Source organism: Crinia signifera, chromosome 4 (assembly GCF_055691185.1).
Source record: "Crinia signifera chromosome 4, ASM5569118v1, whole genome shotgun sequence".
Classification (NCBI taxonomy): Eukaryota; Metazoa; Chordata; class Amphibia; order Anura; family Myobatrachidae; genus Crinia; species Crinia signifera.
The window spans coordinates 301,862,654-301,887,304 of record NC_139220.1 but is presented as its reverse complement, the minus strand read 5'-3'; the positions used below and the strand labels follow the sequence as shown (position 1 = coordinate 301,887,304).

Genomic DNA, 24,651 nt, shown 5'->3' with positions numbered 1-24,651 from the left:
GTCAACGTAGGAATTGGAATTTAAGGATCAGTGTTGCTCATTGCACCCATGTTGGATTTGTAAATTGAGCTGGTAGGGTTGTTTTTTTTTGTTGTTTTTTTTTTAAATAGAGGACAAACTCAATTTTGGATTTGTTTTGGATGAATCACATTTCAATTTGAAAGCTCTTGTGGTCTTATTTTAAACCACTGGCCTATTACTAGTATTCCTCATATCCAGTGGCAGTGTTCCCTTCCCCCCCACCGTAAAAAACAAAACCACCACCATTGTCTCTGGGAGTTACGCCTCCTTATGGCATTAATTATAAACAATAGAGAAGAGAGGGTCTTCAACTGTTCTCCAATTATTGATTTCAACCAATTGCAATGAACTGTATGTGGCTACGTAGAGCTTCTCACCTTCTCCTACCTGTAGTCACGTATCAGATAGATGAAGTGTTCCTCCCATTGATAGCCATGGTTTGATAGGAGATAGCCATGGATGCACATATCACCTGCCCCCCCCCTTTCTCTGGTGTACTGTTGTCAGCCGGGCACTGGCCATGCCGTTCCTGTCACTGATGCACAACCTGCAGCTCAGGAAATGTGTCATCAGGGAACATTTGCCAGATGACCATATTGATACTTAGTCATCACTGAAGCCATTACATATTTAACCGTACAGATCCCAGCAAGTCTTACAGATGCTAAATGCAATCTTCTTAAATATTTAGTATAATAGTTGTAAATTTTTAGTTTTTGTCTGTTTTTTTTTTTGTCTGTGCATTCCTGCGTTGCAAGTTACTTACTGTGATCGGCCATGGCTGCGATGAGGTTTGTGGGTTTGCTCCTGCCACTGTATCGGTGTGGATTGCTACTTACCGCTCCGGTGTTCATTGGCCTCTATCTCGCCTCACTGTGGCATGTTCGGTGCGCTGCCTGTGGTGGATGTGCTCAGCTGGCCGGATCGCTGCTCATCTCAAACGTTATCAAGGACAGTGCACCAAACCCAAACCTGTTTCCTTGACATGAAGTTGTCAATGTACACCTTGAGAAGTTGGCAATGAGTTTCAGCTTCAGGAATCTGATTATACAGTACTACGCACCTTGATGTGCGACCATGTGCCCGCAAGCCCCGCCATCTTACAGCTGATGTTGGGACAGTATGACTGATATAAGGCACAGTCTAAGGGCCATGAGGGGAAGCAGTGGCATACCTGCTGTGGCCTGGTTGGAACGTAGAATTAGAGAACATCACACCTGTGCACTGCAGGGGGGCAGATGTAACCTGTGAAAGAGGGTTAGATTTGGGTGAGTTATTTTGTTTCTGTGCAGGGTAAATACTGGCTTACACTGCATTTTAGATTTCAGTTTGAACACACCCCACCCAATCTAACTCACTCTGCTCAAGTTACATCTGCCCCACCTGCAGTGCAGCATGTTTTTTTCCATTACTGAATCGGGCCCATAGTCAGGTTTATGTTTACCAAAAATCAATTTTTAGCCATAAAAGTTTAGAAGATATCCCATCTATATCCTGGACTTTGTGGGATTTGGGTCGATGTTTCTGCAATACCAATCTTTTTGTATTTTTTTACATATTTATGTAATTGATATATTTAAACCCCAATGCTTGGCTGAGTCGATTGGTGTGTACACACGGTCAGATGTGCCTTCAGCAGGGCCGGCGCCACCACTAGGCAAATCTAGGCATTTGCCTAGGGCGCCAGCCACTGGAGGGCGGCACTTCGCCTCTCACATGGAGGCTGCAGGGGTGTCCGTGCCGGGTACTTGCGGCACTGTGTTATCTGGCGGCGGGGTCCCTGCAGTGATGCGCGCTATCCGGCAGCCAGGCAGCGGCGCGGGAAGCGCTGCTGGGTTTGAAAACATTCCGCATGCTAATTGGCTGAGATTCAGCCAATCAGCGTGCGGCGAGTTTTCAAACCCATCAGCGCTTCCCGCGCCGCCTGGCTGCCGGATAGCGCGCATCACTGCAGGGACCCCGCCGCCAGATAACACAGCGCCGCAGGTACCCCCCGTAGGCACCGGGGCGCCCCACCCCCCCTCGCCTCCCCCGCTCCGGTGCCTTGCACCGGCCCTGGCCTTCAGATACTATCCACGATCCGATCAGATCGGATCGTGGATAGTATCTGAAGGCACATCCGATTTGCATACAAGTCTGACTATATAGTGCAGATCTGCACTATATAGTTAAGGCAGACAAGACTTTCTGCCTTGCGATACGTGAACATGCATCGGAATCGGATTGGGATCTGAAGGGTTAACACCCTTGCTGTCTGCATTGATTTCCGATCCGATGTTGACTATATCGTCAACATCGGAAGGCAAAAAGTACCGTGTGTACACACCATTAGAGTTGTGTATGACTTCTCACAATTTTAATATCTGAGTTGCGTCTTGGCTGGTCTCCTCTACTGGCGGCAGCCATTTTGTCAGAGGTCTGTTGTAACGTATGCCTGCCCTATCCTTTCTCCTGCAGGTTTACAAGTGGTCCTGAAGTCTATCATGAAAGCCATGATTCCCCTGCTCCAGATTGGGCTGCTGTTGTTCTTTGCTATTCTTATCTTTGCTATCATTGGGCTTGACTTCTATATTGGAAAATTCCACAGTTCCTGCTACGAGCCTCAGGGAGGTAAGATAACCCATCCCACCCCCTCCCGTTATTTAAATCTGTCTCAGGCTCCTGGGTGAGGGACCTTTTCAGAGTTGCATACAAATCATCCGCATTGCATCCATGGAAGTAGGCCTGGATGTTATTGCTCCTATGCAGAATGGCACAAAGCTTTGTGGCTGCACTAACCCCCTGTCCTTCTACGTGTGGGAGTATCCATTATGACTCTTGTGGCACCTTGGAATAAGTCCATTCCTTGGTGCAAGAGAAGAATCCTTCACCAAGTCAATATATCTATAAATCTAGTCTATATATCAACTATAAATAAATAAAATGAGAATTTGTGCAACACTGAACTGGCCCCGTTACGTCTCACCCACCGGTCAAGAAGAGAGATTTAAAAAATAAATAAAAAAAAACATACGCGGCCATTGGAATATCAGGTTCCAGGTCTGAAAGTCTTAGCTATGTCAAAGAGCATGTACTGTAAAGCTTTCCCTGTATTTTCCCCCATAGATGAACTCAAGGTGGAGGTCCTTTGTGGCAATGAGTCGTCTTCGCGCAGGTGCCCGAATGGTACTGTATGCTACGCCAAATGGGAGGGGCCTAATAACGGCATCACTCAATTTGACAACATCTTGTTTGCGGTGCTGACCGTATTTCAGTGCATCACTATGGAAGGGTGGACAGACATGTTGTATCATGTAAGTACAAGATATGTATTATAATATGTGACGTCCAATTCTCATGGGAACTAAATTCACAAATGTATAGAAATATGTACAAATATCACACCTACAAAATGACACTAATGGTAATTATCTAACAGCGCATCTACAGTGGGTGGAACCTATGTACAGTTGTATAATGAATTGCCCCTGGACTATTCTGTCATTATTATAAGACCTGGAATGGGGCAGGTGCCTTTGGTACATTATAGAGCCAGGGTAAAGGACTATCGGCAACATGATGCAGATAACATTGTATGCAATGTCCAACTGGGGCACAAAGGGCCCACCGAGGGAATGCAGTGGTAGGGGCCCATGTCTAGAGGTGTAGCCAGCCAACATTGAGACTTGTTGATAAATATATTCCATGAATGTTTTATAATATACCAGATTAATAAACAGCAAATCAATGTAAAAAATACATCATAATAATCCCCAATGGAGAGGGTGACCCACCGTGAGTTTCTCTAGCAGTCCCACCCTGCTTCTGTGTGCATCCATTCCTTATCCCTCATTCTTTTGGGACATGAACGGAATAGGATATCGGTCACAAATCGTTTGAGAAGTAGAAATTATAATGAATAAGGACATGGATGGAGACATTTGTAGTGGGCAATATATGGATGGACTAAGCAAGGGGCATGGTGTAGGGCTGGAGAAAGCAGGTGGGTGTTGTGTAGGGATGGAGAAAGCAGGTGGGCATGGTGTAGGGCTGGAGAAAGCCGGTGGGTGTTGTGTAGGGATGGAGAAAGCAGGTGGGGATGTAGGGATGGAGAAAGCAGGTGGGCATGGTGTAGGGATGAAGAAAGCAGGTGGGGATGGTGTAGGGCTGGAGAAAGCAGGTAGGCATGGTGTAGTGATGGAGAAAACAGGTTGGCATGGTGTAGGGATGAAGAAAGCAGGTGGGCGTGATGTAGGGCTGGAGAAAGCAGGTGGGCGTGGTGTAGGGAAGGAGAAAGCAGGTGGGCATGGTGTAGGGCTGGAGAAAGCAGGTGGGCATGGTGTAGGGCTGGAGAAAGCAGGTGGGCATGGTGTAGGGCTGGAGAAAGCAGGTGGGTGTGGTGTAGGGATAGAGAAAGCAGGTGGGCATGGTGTAGGGCTGGAGAAAGCAGGTGGGCATGGTGTAGGGCTGGAGAAAGCAGGTGGGTGTTGTGTAGGGATGGAGAAAGCAGGTGGGCATGGTGTAGGGCTGGAGAAAGCAGGTGGGCATGGTGTAGGGCTGGAGAAAGCCGGTGGGTGTTGTGTCGGGATGGAGAAAGCAGGTGGGGATGGTGTAGGGATGGAGAAAGCAGGTGGGCATGGTGTAGGGATGAAGAAAGCAGGTGGGGATGGTGTAGGGCTGGAGAAAGCAGGTGGGTGTGGTGTAGGGATAGAGAAAGCAGGTGGGCATGGTGTAGGGCTGGAGAAAGCAGGTGGGCATGGTGTAGGGCTGGAGAAAGCAGGTAGGTGTGTGGTGTAGGGATAGAGAAAGCAGGTGGGTGTGGTGTAGGGCTGGAGAAAGCAGGTGGGTGTGGTGTAGGGATAGAGAAAGCAGGTGGGCATGGTGTAGGGCTGGAGAAAGCAGGTGGGCATGGTGTAGGGCTGGAGAAAGCAGGTGGGTGTTGTGTAGGGATGGAGAAAGCAGGTGGGGATGGTGTAGGGCAGAAAAAGTAGATGGGCATGGTGTAGGGATGAAGAAAGCAGGTGGGGATGGTGTAGGGCTGGAGAAAGCAGGTGGGTGTGGTGTAGGGCTGGAGAAAGCAGGTGGGTGTGGTGTAGGGCTGGAGAAAGCAGGTGGGTGTGGTGTAGGGATAGAGAAAGCAGGTGGGCATGGTGTAGGGCTGGAGAAAGCAGGTGGGCATGGTGTAGGGCTGGAGAAAGCAGGTGGGTGTTGTGTAGGGATGGAGAAAGCAGGTGGGCATGGTGTAGGGCTGGAGAAAGCAGGTGGGCATGGTGTAGGGCTGGAGAAAGCCGGTGGGTGTTGTGTAGGGATGGAGAAAGCAGGTGGGGATGGTGTAGGGATGGAGAAAGCAGGTGGGCATGGTGTAGGGATGAAGAAAGCAGGTGGGGATGGTGTAGGGCTGGAGAAAGCAGGTGGGTGTGGTGTAGGGATAGAGAAAGCAGGTGGGCATGGTGTAGGGCTGGAGAAAGCAGGTGGGCATGGTGTAGGGCTGGAGAAAGCAGGTGGGTGTGTGGTGTAGGGATAGAGAAAGCAGGTGGGTGTGGTATAGGGCTGGAGAAAGCAGGTGGGTGTGGTGTAGGGATAGAGAAAGCAGGTGGGCATGGTGTAGGGCTGAAGAAAGCAGGTGGGCATGGTGTAGGGCTGGAGAAAGCAGGTGGGTGTTGTGTAGGGATGGAGAAAGCAGGTGGGGATGGTGTAGGGCAGGAGAAAGTAGATGGGCATGGTGTAGGGATGAAGAAAGCAGGTGGGGATGGTGTAGGGATGGAGAAAGCAGGTGGGCATGGTGTAGGGCTGGAGAAAGCAGGTGGGCGTGGTGTAGGGAAGGAGAAAGCTGGTGCCATGGTGTAGGAATGACGAAAGCAGGTGGGGATGGTGTAGGGCTGGAGAAAGCTGGTGGGCATGGTGTAAGGATGGAGAAAGCAAAGCAGGGGGGCATGGTGTAGGGGTGGAGAAAGCAAAGCAGGTGGGAATGGTGTAGGCTTAGAGAAAGCTGGTGGGAGGGGTGTAGGGATGGCAAAAGCAGGTGGGCATGGTGTAGGTTTAGAGAAACCTGGTGGGAGGGGTGTGTATATATGGAGAAAGCATGGTGAGAGGGGTGCAGACTTAGAGAAAGCTGGTGGGAGGGGTGTAGGGATGGCAGAAGCAGATGGGAGGGGTCTAGGGCATAAGAAAGCTGGTGGGAGGGATTTAGGGATGGAAAAAGCAGGTGGGAGGGCTGTAGGGATGGAGAAAACTGGTTGGAGGAGTGTAGGGATAGAGAAAGTTGGTAGGAGCAGTGTACAGATGGAGAAAGCTGGTGGGAATGGTGAAGTTTTTTTTTTTTTTTGTATTCAGTTTTTATTGAATTAAAGCAATAACAGAGACCAGGAAACATGAACAGATACAACAACGATTTTCTCAGTTTACAATTGCTGTTGGTACAATTACAGTTATCTTTACCAAGTTGCGGTCTCAAAAATAAGTAAGGAAAATTAAAAAAAGTGTAACTAGAACTAGGAAAAAGTGGGGAGGCTTGAGCTGGAGGGCGTGGGGGTGGGGGTGGGGGGAGGGGAGGGGGCGACCAGTCACTTCATCGTCGGGTATATAGTCATTAAGTATAATGGGGGGTGAGATTGATTAGATCTTACCATGTACGGCTAAATAGTCTTTGTAGAGATTGGAAGATTTGTAGTTTAACCACGGGAGCCATGTGGCGGTGAATTCCGATACCTTATCTCTAGAGCTGAGGAGTAAATCTTCCATATTCATATAGTAGTCTATCCTGGAAAACCAGGTAAGCCGAGTAGGCGGAGTTTGAGATTTCCAGAAGGCCGGGATCATTGCACGAGCCGCATTGCTGAGGTGGCGTAGTAGAGATTTTTTATGTGAGGAAAGCGGTATTGTGGAGTGGTTTAACAGCCAGAAGGAGGGGTTGGATGGAACAGAGGTGAGGGTGATATCTGCCGTTGTAGAGATTACATCCCTCCAAAATGGTTTAATTAGAGGGCATGCCCACCAAATATGCAGCATATTGCCTAGGTCTTTCCGACATCTCCAACAGCTGGGGGAGATTGACGGGAATATAGTGTGAATGAGGGTTGGGGTTCTGTACCATCTCATCAGAAGTTTATATTGGGTTTCCTTAACTTGAGTGCATATGGAGCTCTTGTGAGCTTTCATAAAGATGGATTCCCATTCTTTCTCTGAAATTGAATCAAGTGAATCATTTTGTTGTAAGATTTGATATAAGGAGGATATTATGTGGGTAGGGTGGGTGGGAGAGACGCATAGTCTTTCGAATGGGGATAGTTCTCTGGCTGCCTGTTTCAGGGCGTTCTTCGTGTGGAGGAAGTGTCGTACTTGGAGGTATTTCCAGAAGTCAGTTTGTGGGATATCCCATTTTTTCCGGACATCAGAGAATTGCATTACTATAGAGTTGTGTGTGAGCTGACCTAATCTAAAGAGGCCTTCAAGTGCCCACGTTTTGAAGTGGGAGAGCGTGAGGCCCGGTGTAAAGGCAGATGTTAAGGAAAGATGTGAGAGGACCTACGTCTGAGGAGATTTTAGGTTTATTGCGTAGCGTCTTCCATGACTTTAATGTAGGGGAAATGGTCGGATGTTGATGCAGGAGTTTAGGTAGGGCTGGGAGCCAGGGGAAATTTTCAGGGTACTGTTGGGCGTAATGGCCCTCCAGAACCACCCATTGTTTGGCCTCCCTACTTCGGGTCTAATCTAGGACTCTACTAAGCATAATGGCTTGGCAGTATTTTTTAATGTCAGGGAGTTGAAACCCACCTTGGGCAGTAGGTCGCATCATTATGGATTTGTTGATCCTGGGTGTCTCCCTAGCCCATACAAACTGTTGAATTAAAGATTGAATGGCTCTAAACCAGGAGTCTGGGATGTGGATTGGGAGTGCTTGTAGGAGGTATAATAGTCGAGGGAGGATGTTCATTTTAACTACGCCAATACGGCCCAGCCACGAGATTGTTTTATATTGCCATTTGCAAAAATCATTCTTTAACGCTTTAAGGATGGGGTTGAAGTTTAGGGAAAAAAGTTGTGAGAGGTTACTAGTAATCTTGACTCTTAGGTATGTGATATGGGAATCCTTCCAGATAAATGGGAAGTGGGCTTTTAAGGCGGTTATGTCTTTGGAGGGTGCGGAGATGTTAAGTGCATATGACTTGGTGGTGTTTACCAAATGTGGTAGCGAATGAGAGGGTTGTGTGAGAATTGTTAGGACATCATCTGCAAATAGAGCTAGTTTATAATTGGTGTCGTCTACTTGCAGACCAGTAATCTGGTTGTTCTTCCTAATTGCCCTAGCCAGGGCTTCAATACAGAGGACAAAAATGAGGGGGGAGAGTGGGCAGCCATGTCTTGTACCATTACCTATGGAAAAAGTGTCAGATAGAGCTCCGTTGACTCGAACTCGGGCAGAGGGTTGTGAGTAGAGGGCTAATATTCTATGGAGAGTTACTGGGCCTAATCCAATATGCTCTAGCACTGCTCTCATGAAGTCCCAATTGACCCTGTCGAAAGCATCGGTCGACAATAGAATGATGGAGGTTTGGCTCTTGGTAGCTAGATGGATTAGAGATATAATTTTTGTGGTATTATCTTTTGCTTCCCGGCCAGGGACAAAGCCTACTTGGTCGTTGTGAATTAGCATGGGAAGGAATTCGTTCAGTCTAGTGGCCAGTAGTTTTGCATATAATTTTAAGTCGACATTAAGCAGAGATATTGGCCTATAGCTAGGGCAGACAGAGGGATCCTTCCCCTGTTTTGGGATCACAGTGATTTGGGCCACCTTTTCTAGCTACTATTTTGATTTAATTAGGTTTGAAATAGGGTTTTCTGTAGAAGAAGGGTCTGGAAGGTTATATAGTGCAGAATAGTATTCTTTGAAACATGTAGCAATTTCAGGTGTTTTAAAGCAGACCGAGCCTGCTCCGTTTTTCATGCTGGAAACAAATGGGAATGGTGAAGTTATGGAAAAAGCTGGTGGGAGAGATTTAGGGATGGAGAAAACAGATGGGAGGGGTGTGGGGATAGAGAAAGCAGGTCAGAGCAGTGCAGGAATTAATAAAGCAGGTTGGAGGGGTGTATGTAGGCATGGAGAAAGCTGGTGTGAGAGGTGAAGAGATGGAGAAAGCAGGTGGGAGGGCTGTAGGATGGAGATTGCTTATGGTCTGGGTGCAGGATGGAGAACGCAGGTAGGAGAGGTTTAGGAATGGAGAAAGCAGGTGGGAGGGGTGTAGAGATGAAGAAAGCTAATGGGTGGTATGGATGGATGGAGAAAGCTGGTGGGAAGGGTGTAGGGATGCAGATACCAGGTCAGATGAGTGTATGAATGAAGAAAGCAGATCGGAGCAGTGTAGGGATGGAGAAACCAGGTGGGAGGGGTGTAGGGATGGAGAAAGCTGTTGTGAGGGGTATATGGATGGACAATGCTGTTGGGAGGCGTGTATGGATTGAGAAACCAGGTAGGAGGGGTGTAGGCTGGAGAAAGCAGCTAGAAGTGGTGTGGGAATGTTGAAAGTTGGTGGGAGGGGTGTAGGGATAAATAAATCAGGTGGGACAGATGTAGGGATGGAAAAAGCAGGTAGGAAGGAAGTTGGAATGGAGAAAGAAGGTGAGAGGGGTGTAGGGATGAAAAAACCTGGTGGGAGGATTGTTGCAATGTAGGAGGGGTGTAGGGATGGACAAATCTGGTGTGAGTGGTGCATGGATGGAGAATGCTGGTGTGAGTGGTGGAGGGGTGGAGAATGCTGGTGTGAGTGGTGGATGGATGGAGAATGCTGGTTGGAGGGAATGGATGGATGTGGAATGCTGGTGTGAGTGGTGGAGGGATGGAGAATACTGGTGTGAGTAGTGGAGGGATGGAGAATACTGGTGTGAGTAGTGGAGGGATGGAGAATGCTTGTGTGAGTGATGGATGGATGGAGAATGCTGGTGGAAGGGGTGGAGGGATGGAGAATGCTGGTGTGAGTGGTGAATGGATGGAGAATGCTGGTATGTGTGGTGGATGGATGGAGAATGCTGGTGGGAAGGTGGATGGATGGAGAATACTGGTGTAAGTGGTGGAGGGATGGAGAATGCTGGTGTGAGTGGTGGAGGGATGACGAATGCTGGTGTGAGTGGTGGCTGGATGGAGAATGCTGGTGGATGGAGAATGTATATGTGAGAGGTGGATGGATGGAGAATGTTGGTGTGAGTGATGGATGGATGGAGAATGCTGGTGGGAGTAGTGGATGGATGGAGAATGCTTGTGGGAGTGGTGAATGGATAGAGAATGCTGGTGTGAGTGGTGGAGGGATGGAGAATGCTGGTAGGAGTGGTGGATGGATGGAAAATGCTGGTGGGAGTGGTGGATGGATGAAGAATGCTGGTGGGAGTAGTGGATGGATGGAGAATTCTGGTGTGAGTGGTGGAGGGATGACGAATGGATGGATGGATGGAGAATGCTGGTGGAAGGGGTGGAGGGATGGAGAATGCTGGTGTGAGTGGTGAATGGATGGAGAATGCTGGTATGTGTGGTGGATGGATGGAGAATGCTGGTGGGAAGGTGGATGGATGGAGAATACTGGTGTAAGTGGTGGAGGGATGGAGAATGCTGGTGGGAGGGGTGGAAAGATGGAGAATGCTGGTGTGAGAGGTGGATGGAGAATTCTGGTGGGAGTGGTGGATGGATGGAGAATGCTTGTGGGAGTGGTGGATGGATGGAGAAGGCTGGTCTAAGTAGTGGAGGGATGGAGAATGCTGGTGTGAGCAGTGGAGGGATGGAGAATGCTGGTGTGAGAGGTGGATGGATGGAGATTGCTGGTGTGAGTAGTGGAGGGATGGAGAATGCTGGTGTGAATAGTGGAGGGATGGAGGATGCTGGTTTGAGTAGTGGAGGGATGGAGAATGCTGGTGTGAGTGGTGGCTGGATAGAGAATGCTGGTGAGAGTAGTGGAGGGATGTAGAATGCTGGTGGGAGTGGTGGATGGATGGAGAATGCTGGTGGGAGTGGCGGATGGATGAAGAATGCTGGTGGGGAGTGGTGGATGGATGGAGAATGCTGGTGTGAGTGGTGGAGGGATGGAGAATGCTGGTGTGAGTGTCGAATGCTGGTGTGAGTGGTGGATGGATGGAAAATGCTGGTGGAAGGGGTGGATGGATGGAGAAGGCTTTTGTGAGCATTGAAGGGATGGAGAATGCTGGTGTGAGAGGTGGATGGATGGAGAATGCTGGTGTGAGAGGTGGATAGATGGAGAATGCTGGTGGGAGTGGCGGATGGATGAAGAATGCTGGTGGGGAGTGGTGGATGGATGGAGAATGCTGGTGGGAGTGGCGGATGGATGAAGAATGCTGGTGGGGAGTGGTGGATGGATGGAGAATGCTGGTGTGAGTGGTGGAGGGATGGAGAATGCTGGTGTGAGTGTCGAATGCTGGTGTGAGTGGTGGATGGATGGAAAATGCTGGTGGAAGGGGTGGATGGATGGAGAAGGCTTTTGTGAGCATTGAAGGGATGGAGAATACTGGTGTGAGTGGTGGAGGGATAGAGAATGTTGATGGGAGGGGTGGATAGATGGAGAATGTATATGTGAGAGGTGGATGGATGGAGAATGTTGGTGTGAGTGATGGATGGATGGAGAATGCTGGTGGGAGTAGTGGATGGATGGAGAATGCTTGTGGGAGTGGTGAATGGATAGAGAATGCTGGTGTGAGTGGTGGAGGGATGGAGAATGCTGGTAGGAGTGGTGGATGGATGGAAAATGCTGGTGGGAGTGGTGGATGGATGAAGAATGCTGGTGGGAGTAGTGGATGGATGGAGAATTCTGGTGTGAGTGGTGGAGGGATGACGAATGCTGGTGTGAGTGGTGGCTGGATGGAGAATGCTGGTGGAAGGGGTGGATGGATGGAGAAGGCTGGTGTGAGCATTGAAGGGATGGAGAATGCTGGTGTGAGTTGGATGGATGGAGTTGGATGGATGAGTTGGATGGATGGAGAATGCTGGTGTGAGATGTGGATGGATGGAGAATGCTCGTGTGAGTGTTGGAGGAATGGAGAATGCTGGTGTGAGTGGTGGATGGATGGGGAATGCTGGTGTGAGTGGTGGATGTAGAATGCTGGTGTGAGTGGTGAATGGATGGAGAATGCTGGTGTGAGTGGTGGATGGATGGAGAATGCTGGTGGGAGGGGTGGATAGATGGAGAATGCTGGTGTGAGAGGTGGATGGATGGAGAATGCTGGTGTGAGTGGTGGATGGATGGAGAATGCTGGTGAGACTAGTGGAGGGATGGAGAATACTGGTGTGAGTGGTGGATGGATGGAGAAGGCTGGTCTAAGTGGTGGAGGGATGAGAATTCTGGTGTGTGTGGTAGATGGATAGAGAATGCTGGTGAGAGTAGTGGATGGATGGAGAATGCTGGTGTGAGTGGTGGATGGATGTAGAATGCTGGTGTGAGTGGTGGATGGATGGAGAATGCTGGTGTGAGTAGTGAATGGATGGAGAATGCTGGTGTGAGATGTGGATGGATGGAGAATGCTGGTGTGAGTGTTGGAGGGATGGAGAATGCTGGTGTGAGTGGTGGATGTAGAATGCTGGTGTGAGTGGTGAATGGATGGAGAATGCTGGTGAGAGTAGTGGAGGGATGGAGAATGCTGGTAGGAGTGGTGGATAGATGGGGAATTCTGGTGGTGAGTAGTGGATGGATGGAGATTGCTGATGTGAGTAGTGGAGGGATGGAGAATGCTGGTGTGAGTAGTGGAGGGATTTAGAATGCTGGTGTGAGTAGTGGAGGGATTGAGAATGCTGGTGTGAGTAGTGGAGGGATGGAGAATGCTGGTGTGAGTAGTGGAGGGATTGAGAATGCTGGTGTGAGTAGTGGAGGGATGGAGAATGCTGGTGTGAGTAGTGGAGGGATGGAGAATGCTGGTGTGAGTAGTGGAGGGATGGAGAATGCTGGTGTGAGTAGTGGAGGGATGGAGAATGCTGGTGTGAGTAGTGGAGGGATTGAGAATGCTGGTGTGAGTGGTGGATGGATGGAGAATACTGGTGTGAGTGGTGAATGGATGGAGAATGCTGGTGAGAGTAGTGGAGGGATAGAGAATGCTGGTGTGAGAGGTGGATGGATAGAGAATGCTGGTGAGAGTAGTGGAGGGATGGAGAATGCTGGTGTGAGTAGTGGAGGGATGGAGAATGCTGGTGTGAGTAGTGGAGGGATTGAGAATGCTGGTGTGAGTAGTGGAGGGATGGAGAATGCTGGTGTGAGTAGTGGAGGGATGGAGAATGAATGGTGTGAGTAGTGGAGGGATGGAGAATGCTGGTGTGAGTAGTGGAGGGGTTGAGAATGCTTGTGTGAGTAGTGGAGGGATGGAGAATGCTGGTGTGAGTAGTGGAGGGATTGAGAATGCTGGTGTGAGTATTGGAGGGATTGAGAATGCTGGTGTGAGTAGTGGAGGGATTGAGAATGCTGGTGTGAGTAGTGGAGGGATGGAGAATGCTGGTGTGAGTAGTGGAGGGATGGAGAATGCTGGTGTGAGTAGTGGAGGGATGGAGAATGCTGTTGTGAGTAGTGGAGGGATGGAGAATGCTGGTGTGAGTAGTGGAGGGATGGAGAATGCTGGTGTGAGTAGTGGAGGGATGGAGAATGCTGGTTTGAGTAGTGGAGGAATGGAGAATGCTGGTGGGAGAGGTGGATGGATGGAGATTGCTGGTGGGAGGGGTGGATTGTTGGAGAATGCTGGTGTGAGTAGTGGAGGGATGGAGAGTGCTGGTGTGAGTAGTGGAGGGATGGAGAATGCTGGTGTGAGTAGTGGGAGAATGGAGAGTGCTGGTGTGAGTAGTGGAGGGATGGAGAATGCTGGTGTGAGTAGTGGAGGGATGGAGAATGCTGGTGTGAGTAGTGGAGGGATGGAGAATGCTGGTGTGAGTAGTGGAGGGATGGAGAATGCTGGTGTGAGTAGTGGAGGGATGGAGAATGCTGGTGTGAGTAGTGGAGGGATGGAGTGTGCTGGTGTGAGTAGTGGAGGGATGGAGTGTGCTGGTGTGAGTAGTGGAGGGATGGAGTGTACTGGTGTGAGTAGTGGAGGGATGGAGTGTGGTGGTGTGAGTAGTGGAGGGATGGAGAATGCTGGTGTGAGTAGTGGAGGGATGGAGAGTGCTGGTGTGAGTAGTGGAGGGATGGAGAGGGCAGGTGGGAGAGATGCAGGATTGAGATACTAATCCCAAAGCATTTATTTTACTGTTGCAGGTAAATTTTGGGATATTCAGGAGAAATTGACTGCTCAGGAGTTTTTTGGGTAATTTTATAGAAATATGTGGAGAAAAGGTATATGCAGAACATTGTATGTGATGTTTTAAATAATGCACATTTTACCAAGTCAATTAGAATCACCCCCATGTGCCTTGGAAATCTAATCCAGTAATGGTGCAGAGGATTCCTATAGGCAGTGTAGACTGACAGCGCACGCGGGGATTTTTAGCTCCATAACTGGAGATACAATTATTACAAAACAAGAGTGGGAGGAACAATTAACACCACGTTGGTTTCTTTTGAACCCCCAACTTGTGGTTTTTGGTGATTTAGGGCCTTATTCTAGTTCACTCTTTCTGACAAAATCCTTCTTAGATGGACAAAACCATGTGCACTGCAGGGGGCAGATGTAAAATGTGCAGAGAGAATTAGATTTGGGTGAGTTATTTTGTTTCTGTGCAGGGTAAATACTGGCTGCTTTATTTTTTCACTGCAATATAGAGCTCACTTTGAAATAAAACCCCACCCAAATCCAATTCTCTCTGCACAAGTAACATCTACCCCACCTGCAGTGCACATGGTTTTGTCCATCTAAGAAGGATTTGGTCAGAAAGAGTGAACTAGAATAAGGTCCTTAGTACAGCGTTATTTTTAATATGTAACAATAAAATCTTTTAAACATTCAGATGCATGAACAGTGACCTGGCATATATTTGCTCAGATTAGTAGGTACTTTGAATATTTTTCCACACTTTAAGGGCACTTTGTTGAGATGTGCAATCTGTAGGGGGGTTTCTTGGAAAGCATTTACCATGACATGGGGTAGCGCCGCGGCAGAAAGCTTGCTAGAAGATATGATTTCTCTGTGTGACAGTATGTGTGTGTGTTTATGGCCCTTATTCTGATCGGTGCGGATATTCCCGAATTCTTACGGTGCGGTCCGCACGCCACGCTGTGCTGCCGCGTGCGGCCATCGTCCGTAGAAACGCCCACGTGTCCTCCGCATTCGGACGGACTCACTCTTTAAGAACAGGGCGTGTTTACGGACGACATACAAACCATGCGTGTGCGGGAGAAACACTCCGATTCTGCACGGTATTACAGAGTATTACAGAGTATGCACGGGAATACCGCATCCGAACGGGAGTCAAGCGGTGCTTCCGCACGTAAGCGGAGTATTTACGCCAAACAACCCACTATTATGTCTATTCTGCAATACATCACATGACCCAAAAAAACATGGGTTTTTTTTTGGTTTTTTTTTATTTTTTTGTCATTGCATCACAGTGGCATTGACTGTGAAATGTATATAAATAAATTTCTTTACTTTACCAAAATTGTGTGGTTTAATTAGTACATGTAGAATACACATGTGTATTGATAGGATTAATATTCAGTGATGTCCATTCTTAGCAGTTTTAAAGTGTGGGACAAGTACAGCATATGTGTGTGTTTAGTAAAGGTTCCTTGAAGCAGCAATAGTTTCAATTAAAGCACTGACAAGCGTCCTATTAGTGAGTAATGAGTAAAGGAGTCGATTCTATTGGGTTCAGGTGTTAATGCTTGTAGTCATTAGGCGGTCCGTTCGCCTACCGCAGGAACGAGTGGTGTCCGCAAAGCAATAGTAGCCTTTTGGACACCGCACATTTCTTCCCTTTTTGTTCGCGTGCATTCGGAGTGCTATCCGAATGTACGCCCCCCAACATAAGTGTACTCCCCCGTGTCCGCCCATGTTTCCGCCCCGTTTTGCCCACTTTGAAACTACGCCCATGTGTCATTCCGCATGACGCCCATAATACGCCCATATTTCCCGACTGATTGCGGGGAACAGTTTTGTACGGGATTTGCCCGAACAGGTACGGAGTCAAGGCGTGGCACATGCGCGTTGCGTTCTCCACGCATGCGCAGACGCCGTAAAGACGCGATCCGAAAGTATGCGGAAAAGTACGCGTCAATCAGAATAAGGGCCTATGTGTGACCTAAGTGAGTGGTGGTCTTCTACTGCTTTTCTGCTCAAGGGCAGCATCATTGGTATAAAGGGAAATGGTACACCCTCCCCCCTCCTCCCCATTCTCTGACAGGAGAGACACTCTCTTTCTTAGAATGCTTTCTCCTGCTGCTTGTATTTTTAGCATCGAGAAATGGGCACAGGAACCTTTCACTGCACACGTAGATCAGAGCACCACCCCCATTTCCCTGCAGGGACATGAGAAAGGAGGTAACCCTACCACTGCTGGAAACCTGGAGAGCATTTCCGCACTATAAATGTCACGGACTGATCCCTGATGTGTACATTCATCTATCTCTGATTACATGACTCCTCATCCTATAAATGTCCTTTATATCCAGTATTACATGGTCGCTCCTCCTGTAACTGTCCTGTACTTTATCTATCACTGATCTGTATTACATGACCCGTTATTCCACAAATGTTCTGTATCTGTCACTTATCTGTTCCTATAAATGACCTGAATCTTTCACTGACTTATTACATGGCCCACTCATCCTATAAAAGTTTTGCATGTACTATTAATCTATTACATGACCTCTCATCTCCTTACAGTCCTGTATCTAACATTAATATTAATTTATTATATGACCCATTGTCCTGTATCTATTCTTGTCGGATCACATTTGTCACATCTTTGTAACTGATCCTTTTTATTCAACGCCCTGTTATCTAAAATGTGCCCTGTATCCGTCATTGATTTTCATGTTCTCTCAGCCCATCACTCTCCCGTCTTTATCAAATAATCCATTACTACAGGACACCTCATCCTATATCTATTCTATATTTCCTGTCCTGGTTCACTGGTATAACATGTCCTCCTCATCCTATAACTGTCCTGTATCACTGATATATTACATGTCCTCCTCATCCTATAACTGTCCTGGTTCATTGGTATAACATGTCCTCCTCATCCTATAACTGTCCTGTGTCACTGATATATTCCATGTCCTCCTCATCCTATAACTGTCCTGTGGCACTGATATATTACATGTCCTCCTCATCCTATAACTGTCCTGACAGTGTCACTGATATATTACTTGTCCTCCTCATCCTATGACTGTCCTGTGTCACTGATATATTACATGTCCTCCTCATCCTATAACTGTCCTGTGTCACTGATATATTACATGTCCTCCTCATCCTATAACTGTCCTGTGTCACTGATATATTACATGTCCTCCTCATCCTATAACTGTCATGTGTCACTGATATATTCCATGTCCTCCTCGTCCTATAACTGTCCTGTGTCACTGATATATTACATGTCCTCCTCATCCTATAACTGTCCTGACAGTCTCACTGATATATTACTTGTCCTCCTCATCCTATAACTGTTCTGTGACACTGATATATTACATGACCTCCTCATCCTATAACTGTCCTGTGCCACTGATATATTACATGTCCTCCTCATCCTATAACTGTCCTGTATCACTGATATATTACATGTCCTCCTCATCCTATAACTGTCCTGTGTCACTGATATATTACATGTCCTCCTCATCCTATAACTGTCCTGTGTCACTGATATATTACATGTCCTCCTCGTCCTATAACTGTCCTGTGTCACTGATATATTACTTGTCCTCCTCATCCTATAACTGTCCTGTGTCACTGATATATTACATGTCCTTCTCATCCTATAACTGTCCTGTGTCACTGCTATATTACATGTCCTCCTCATCCTATAACTGTCCTGTGTCACTGATATATTACATGTCCTCCTTATCCTATAACTGTCCTGTGTCACTGATGTATTACATGTCCTCCTCATTCTATAGCTGTCCTGTGTCACTGATATATTACATGTTCCCCTCATCCTATAACTGTCCTGACAGTGTCACTGATATATTGCATGTCCTCCTCGTCCTATAACTGTCCTGTGTCACTGCTATATTACGTGTCCTCCTCATCCTATAACTGTCCTGTATCACTGCTATATTACATTTCCTCCTTATCCTATAACTGTCCTGTGTCACTGATGTGACACATGTCCTCCTCATTCTATAACTGTCCTGTGTCACTGATATATTCCATGTCCTCATCCTATAACTGTCCTGTGTCACTGATGTAATACTTGTCTTCCTCATTCTATAACTGTCCTGTGTCACTGATATATTCCATGTCCTCCTCGTCCTATAACTGTCCTGTGTCACTGATATATTACATGTTCTCCTCATCCTATAACTATCCTCACAGTGTCACTGCTATATTACATGTCCTCCTCATCCTATAACTGTCCTGTGTCACTGATATATTACATGTCCTCCTCATCCTATAACTGTCCTGTGTCACTGATATATTACATGTCCTCCTCATCCTATAACTGTCCTGTATCACTGATATATTACATGTCCTCCTCATCCTATAACTGTCCTGTGTCACTGCTATATTACATGTCCTCCTCATCCTATAACTGTCCTGTGTCACTGATATATTACATGTCCTCCTCATCCTATAACTGTCCTGTGTCACTGATATATTACATGTCTTCCTTATCCTATAACTGTCCTGTGTCACTGATATATTACATGTCCTCCTCATCCTATAACTGTCCTGTGTCACTGCTATATTACATGTCCTCCTCATCCTATAACTGTCCTGTGTAACTGCTATATTACATGTCCTCCTCATCCTATAACTGTCCTGTATCACTGATATATTACATGTCCTCCTCATCCTATAACTGTCCTGTATCACTGATATATTACATGTCCTCCTCATCCTATAACTGTCCTGTGTCACTGCTATATTACATGTCCTCCTCATCCTATAACTGTCCTGTGTCACTGATATATTACATGTCCTCCTAGTCCTATAACTGTCCTGTGTCACTGATATATTACATGTCCTCCTCGTCCTATAACTGTCCTGTGTCACTGATATATTACATGTCCTCCTCATCCTATAACTGTCCTGACAGTGTCACTGATATATTACTTGTCCTCCTCATCCTATAACTGTCCTGTGACACTGATATATTACATGACCTCCTCATCCTATAACTGTCCTGTGCCACTGATATATTACATGTCCTCCTCATCCTATAACTGTCCTGTATCACTGTTATATTACGTGTCCTCCTCATCCTATAACTGTCTTGTGTCACTGATATATTATATGTCCTTCTCATCCTATAACTGTCCTGTATCACTGCTATATTACATGTCCTCCTTATCCTATAACTGTCCTGTGTCACTGATATATTACATGTCCTCCTCATTCTATAACTGTCCTGTGTCACTGATATATTACATGTTCTCCTCATCCTATAACTGTCCTGTGTCACTGATATATTACATGTTCTCCTCATCCTATAACTGTTCTGTGTCACTGATATATTACATGTCCTCCTCATTCTATAACTGTCCTGTGTCACTGTTATATAACATGTCCTCCTCATCCTATAACTGTCCTGTGTCACTGATATATTACATGTCCTCCTCATCCTATAACTGTCCTGTGTCACTGATATATTACATGTCCTCCTCATCCTATAACTGTCCTGTGACACTGATATATTACATGTCCTCCTCATCCTATAACTATCCTGTGTCACTGATATATTACATGTCCTCCTCATCCTATAACTGTCCTGTGTCACTGATATATTACATGTCTTCCTTATCCTATAACTGTCCTGTGTCACTGATATATTACATGTCCTCCTCATCCTATAACTGTCCTGTGTCACTGATATATTACATGTCCTCCTCATCCTATAACTGTCCTGTGTCACTGATATATTACATGTCCTCCTCATCCTATAACTGTCCTGTGTCACTGATATATTACATGTCCTCCTCATCCTATAACTGTCCTGTGTCACTGATATATTACATGTCCTCCTCATCCTATAACTGTCCTGTGTCACTGATATATTACATGTCCTCCTCATCCTATAACTGTCCTGTGACACTGATATATTACATGTCCTCCTCATCCTATAACTGTCCTGTGACACTGATATATTACATGTCCTCCTCATCCTATAACTGTCCTGTGTCACTGATATATTATATGTCCTTCTCATCCTATAACTGTCCTGTGTCACTGATATATTACATGTCCTTCTCATCCTTTAACTGTCCTGTGTCACTGATATAGTACATGACCTCCTCATCCTATATCTCTCCTGTGTCACTGATATATTACATGTCCTCCTCATCCTATAACTGTCTTGTGTCACTGATATAGTACATGACCTCCTCATCCTATATCTCTCCTGTGTCACTGCTATATTACATGTCCTCCTCATCCTATATCTCTCCTGTGTCACTGCTATATTACATGTCCTCCTCATCCTATAACTGTCCTTTGTCACTGATATATTACATGTTCTCCTCATCCTATAACTGTCCTGTGACACTGATATATTACATGTCCTCCTCATCCTATAACTGTCCTGTGTCACTGATATATTACATGTCCTCCTCATCCTATAACTGTCCTGTATCACTGCTATATTACATGTCCTCCTTATCCTATAACTATCCTGTGTCACTGATATATTACATGTCCTCCTCATCCTATAACTGTCCTGTGTCACTGATATAGTACATGTCCTCCTCATCCTATAACTGTCCTGTGTCACTGATATATTATATGTCCTTCTCATCCTATAACTGTCCTGTGTCACTGATATATTACATGTCCTTCTCATCCTTTAACTGTCCTGTGTCACTGATATAGTACATGACCTCCTCATCCTATATCTCTCCTGTGTCACTGATATATTACATGTCCTCCTCATCCTATAACTGTCTTGTGTCACTGATATAGTACATGACCTCCTCATCCTATATCTCTCCTGTGTCACTGCTATATTACATGTCCTCCTCATCCTATAACTGTCCTGTGTCACTGATATAGTACATGACCTCCTCATCCTATATCTCTCCTGTGTCACTGCTATATTACATGTCCTCCTCATCCTATAACTGTCCTTTGTCACTGATATATTACATGTTCTCCTCATCCTATAACTGTCCTGTGACACTGATATATTACATGTCCTCCTCATCCTATAACTGTCCTGTGTCACTGATATATTACATGTCCTCCTCATCCTATAACTATCCTGTGTCACTGATATATTACATGTCCTCCTCGTCCTATAACTGTCCTGTGTCACTGATATATTACATGTCCTCCTCATCCTATAACTGTCCTGTGTCACTGATATATTACATGTCCTCCTCATCCTATAACTGTCCTGTATCACTGCTATATTACATGTCCTCCTTATCCTATAACTATCCTGTGTCACTGATATATTACATGTCCTCCTCATCCTATAACTGTCCTGTGTCACTGATATATTACTTGTCCTCCTCATCCTATAACTGTCCTGTGTCACTGATATATTACATGTCCTCCTCATCCTATAACTGTCCTGTGTCACTGATATATTACATGTCCTCCTCATCCTATAACTGTCCTGTGTCACTGATATATTACATGTCCTCCTCATCCTATAACTGTCCTGTATCACTGCTATATTACATGTCCTCCTCATCCTATAACTATCCTGTGTCACTGATATATTACATGTCCTCCTCGTCCTATAACTGTCCTGTGTCACTGATATATTACATGTCCTCCTCATCCTATAACTGTCCTGTGTCACTGATATATTACATGTCCTCCTCATCCTATAACTGTCCTGTATCACTGCTATATTACATGTCCTCCTCATCCTATAACTGTCCTGTGTCACTGATATATTACTTGTCCTCCTCATCCTATAACTGTCCTGTCACTGATATATTACATGTCCTCCTCATCCTATAACTGTCCTGTGTTACTGATATATTACATGTCCTCCTCATCCTATAACTGTCCTGTGTCACTGATATATTACATGTCCTCCTCATCCTATAACTGTCCTGTATCACTGCTATATTACATGTCCTCCTCATCCTATAACTGTCCTGTGTCACTGGTATATTACATGTCCTTCTCATCCTATAACTGTCCTGTGTCACTGATATATTACATGTCCTCCTCATCCTATAACTGTCCTGTGTCACTGATATATTACTTGTCCTCCTCATCCTATAACTGTCCTGTGTCACTGATATATTACATGTCCTCCTCATCCTATAACTGTCCTGTGTCACTGATATATTCCATGTCCTCCTCATTCTATAACTGTCCTGTGTCACTGATATATTACATGTTCTCCTCATCCTATAACTATCCTGACAGTGTCACTGCTATATTACATGTCCTCCTCATCCTATAACTGTCCTGTGTCACTGTTATATAACATGTCCTCCTCATCCTATAACTGTCCTGTGTCACTGATATATTACATGTCCTCCTCATCCTATAACTGTCCTGACAGTGTCACTGATATATTACATGTCCTCCTCATCCTATAACTTTCCTGTGTCACTGATATATTACATGTCCTCCTTATCCTATAACTGTCCTGTGTCACTGATATATTACATGTCCTCCTCATCCTATAACTGTCCTGTGACACTGATATATTACATGTCCTCCTCATCCTATAACTGTCCTGTGTCACTGATATATTATATGTCCTTCTCATCCTATAACTGTCCTGTGTCACTGATATATTACATGTCCTCCATATCCTATAACTGTCCTGTGTCACTGATATATTACATGTCCTCCTCATCCTATAACTGTCCTGTGTCACTGCTATATTACATGTCCTCCTCATCCTATAACTGTCCTTTGTCACTGATATATTACATGTTCTCCTCATCCTATAACTGTCCTGTGACACTGATATATTACATGTCCTCCTCATCCTATAACTGTCCTGTGTCACTGCTATATTACATGTCCTCCTCATCCTATAACTGTCCTGTGTCACTGATATAGTACATGACCTCCTCATCCTATATCTCTCCTGTGTCACTGCTATATTACATGTCCTCCTCATCCTATATCTCTCCTGTGTCACTGCTATATTACATGTCCTCCTCATCCTATAACTGTCCTTTGTCACTGATATATTACATGTTCTCCTCATCCTATAACTGTCCTGTGACACTGATATGTTACATGTCCTCCTCATCCTATAACTGTCCTGTGTCACTGATATATTACATGTCCTCCTCATCCTATAACTGTCCTGTATCACTGCTATATTACATGTCCTCCTTATCCTATAACTATCCTGTGTCACTGATATATTACATGTCCTCCTCATCCTATAACTGTCCTGTGTCACTGATATAGTACATGTCCTCCTCATCCTATAACTGTCCTGTGTCACTGATATATTATATGTCCTTCTCATCCTATAACTGTCCTGTGTCACTGATATATTACATGTCCTTCTCATCCTTTAACTGTCCTGTGTCACTGATATAGTACATGACCTCCTCATCCTATATCTCTCCTGTGTCACTGATATATTACATGTCCTCCTCATCCTATAACTGTCTTGTGTCACTGATATAGTACATGACCTCCTCATCCTATATCTCTCCTGTGTCACTGCTATATTACATGTCCTCCTCATCCTATAACTGTCCTGTGTCACTGATATAGTACATGACCTCCTCATCCTATATCTCTCCTGTGTCACTGCTATATTACATGTCCTCCTCATCCTAGACCTCCTCATCCTATATCTCTCCTGTGTCACTGCTATATTACATGTCCTCCTCATCCTATAACTGTCCTTTGTCACTGATATATTACATGTTCTCCTCATCCTATAACTGTCCTGTGACACTGATATATTACATGTCCTCCTCATCCTATAACTGTCCTGTGTCACTGATATATTACATGTCCTCCTCATCCTATAACTATCCTGTGTCACTGATATATTACATGTCCTCCTCGTCCTATAACTGTCCTGTGTCACTGATATATTACATGTCCTCCTCATCCTATAACTGTCCTGTGTCACTGATATATTACATGTCCTCCTCATCCTATAACTGTCCTGTATCACTGCTATATTACATGTCCTCCTTATCCTATAACTATCCTGTGTCACTGATATATTACATGTCCTCCTCATCCTATAACTGTCCTGTGTCACTGATATATTACTTGTCCTCCTCATCCTATAACTGTCCTGTGTCACTGATATATTACATGTCCTCCTCATCCTATAACTGTCCTGTGTCACTGATATATTACATGTCCTCCTCATCCTATAACTGTCCTGTGTCACTGATATATTACATGTCCTCCTCATCCTATAACTGTCCTGTATCACTGCTATATTACATGTCCTCCTCATCCTATAACTATCCTGTGTCACTGATATATTACATGTCCTCCTCGTCCTATAACTGTCCTGTGTCACTGATATATTACATGTCCTCCTCATCCTATAACTGTCCTGTGTCACTGATATATTACATGTCCTCCTCATCCTATAACTGTCCTGTATCACTGCTATATTACATGTCCTCC

General features: G+C 45.7%; 1 protein-coding gene across 14 annotated transcripts in view; it reads left to right on the top strand.

Annotated features, from left to right (window-relative positions):
* CACNA1A (calcium voltage-gated channel subunit alpha1 A) overlaps positions 1-24,651 on the top strand; it is a 243,911-nt gene that overhangs the window by 92,273 nt on the left and 126,987 nt on the right. For all 14 annotated transcript variants that reach the window (XR_014473620.1, XR_014473621.1, XM_083185296.1 and 11 more), the window contains exons 5-6: positions 2,479-2,631; positions 3,127-3,314. Coding sequence is in view for 12 of the 14 variants with exons in the window: in XM_083185296.1 (XP_083041422.1) it covers positions 2,479-2,631; positions 3,127-3,314 (341 nt within the window). In the remaining 2 variants the exon portion in view is untranslated. The remainder of the gene's footprint in view (positions 1-2,478; positions 2,632-3,126; positions 3,315-24,651) is intronic.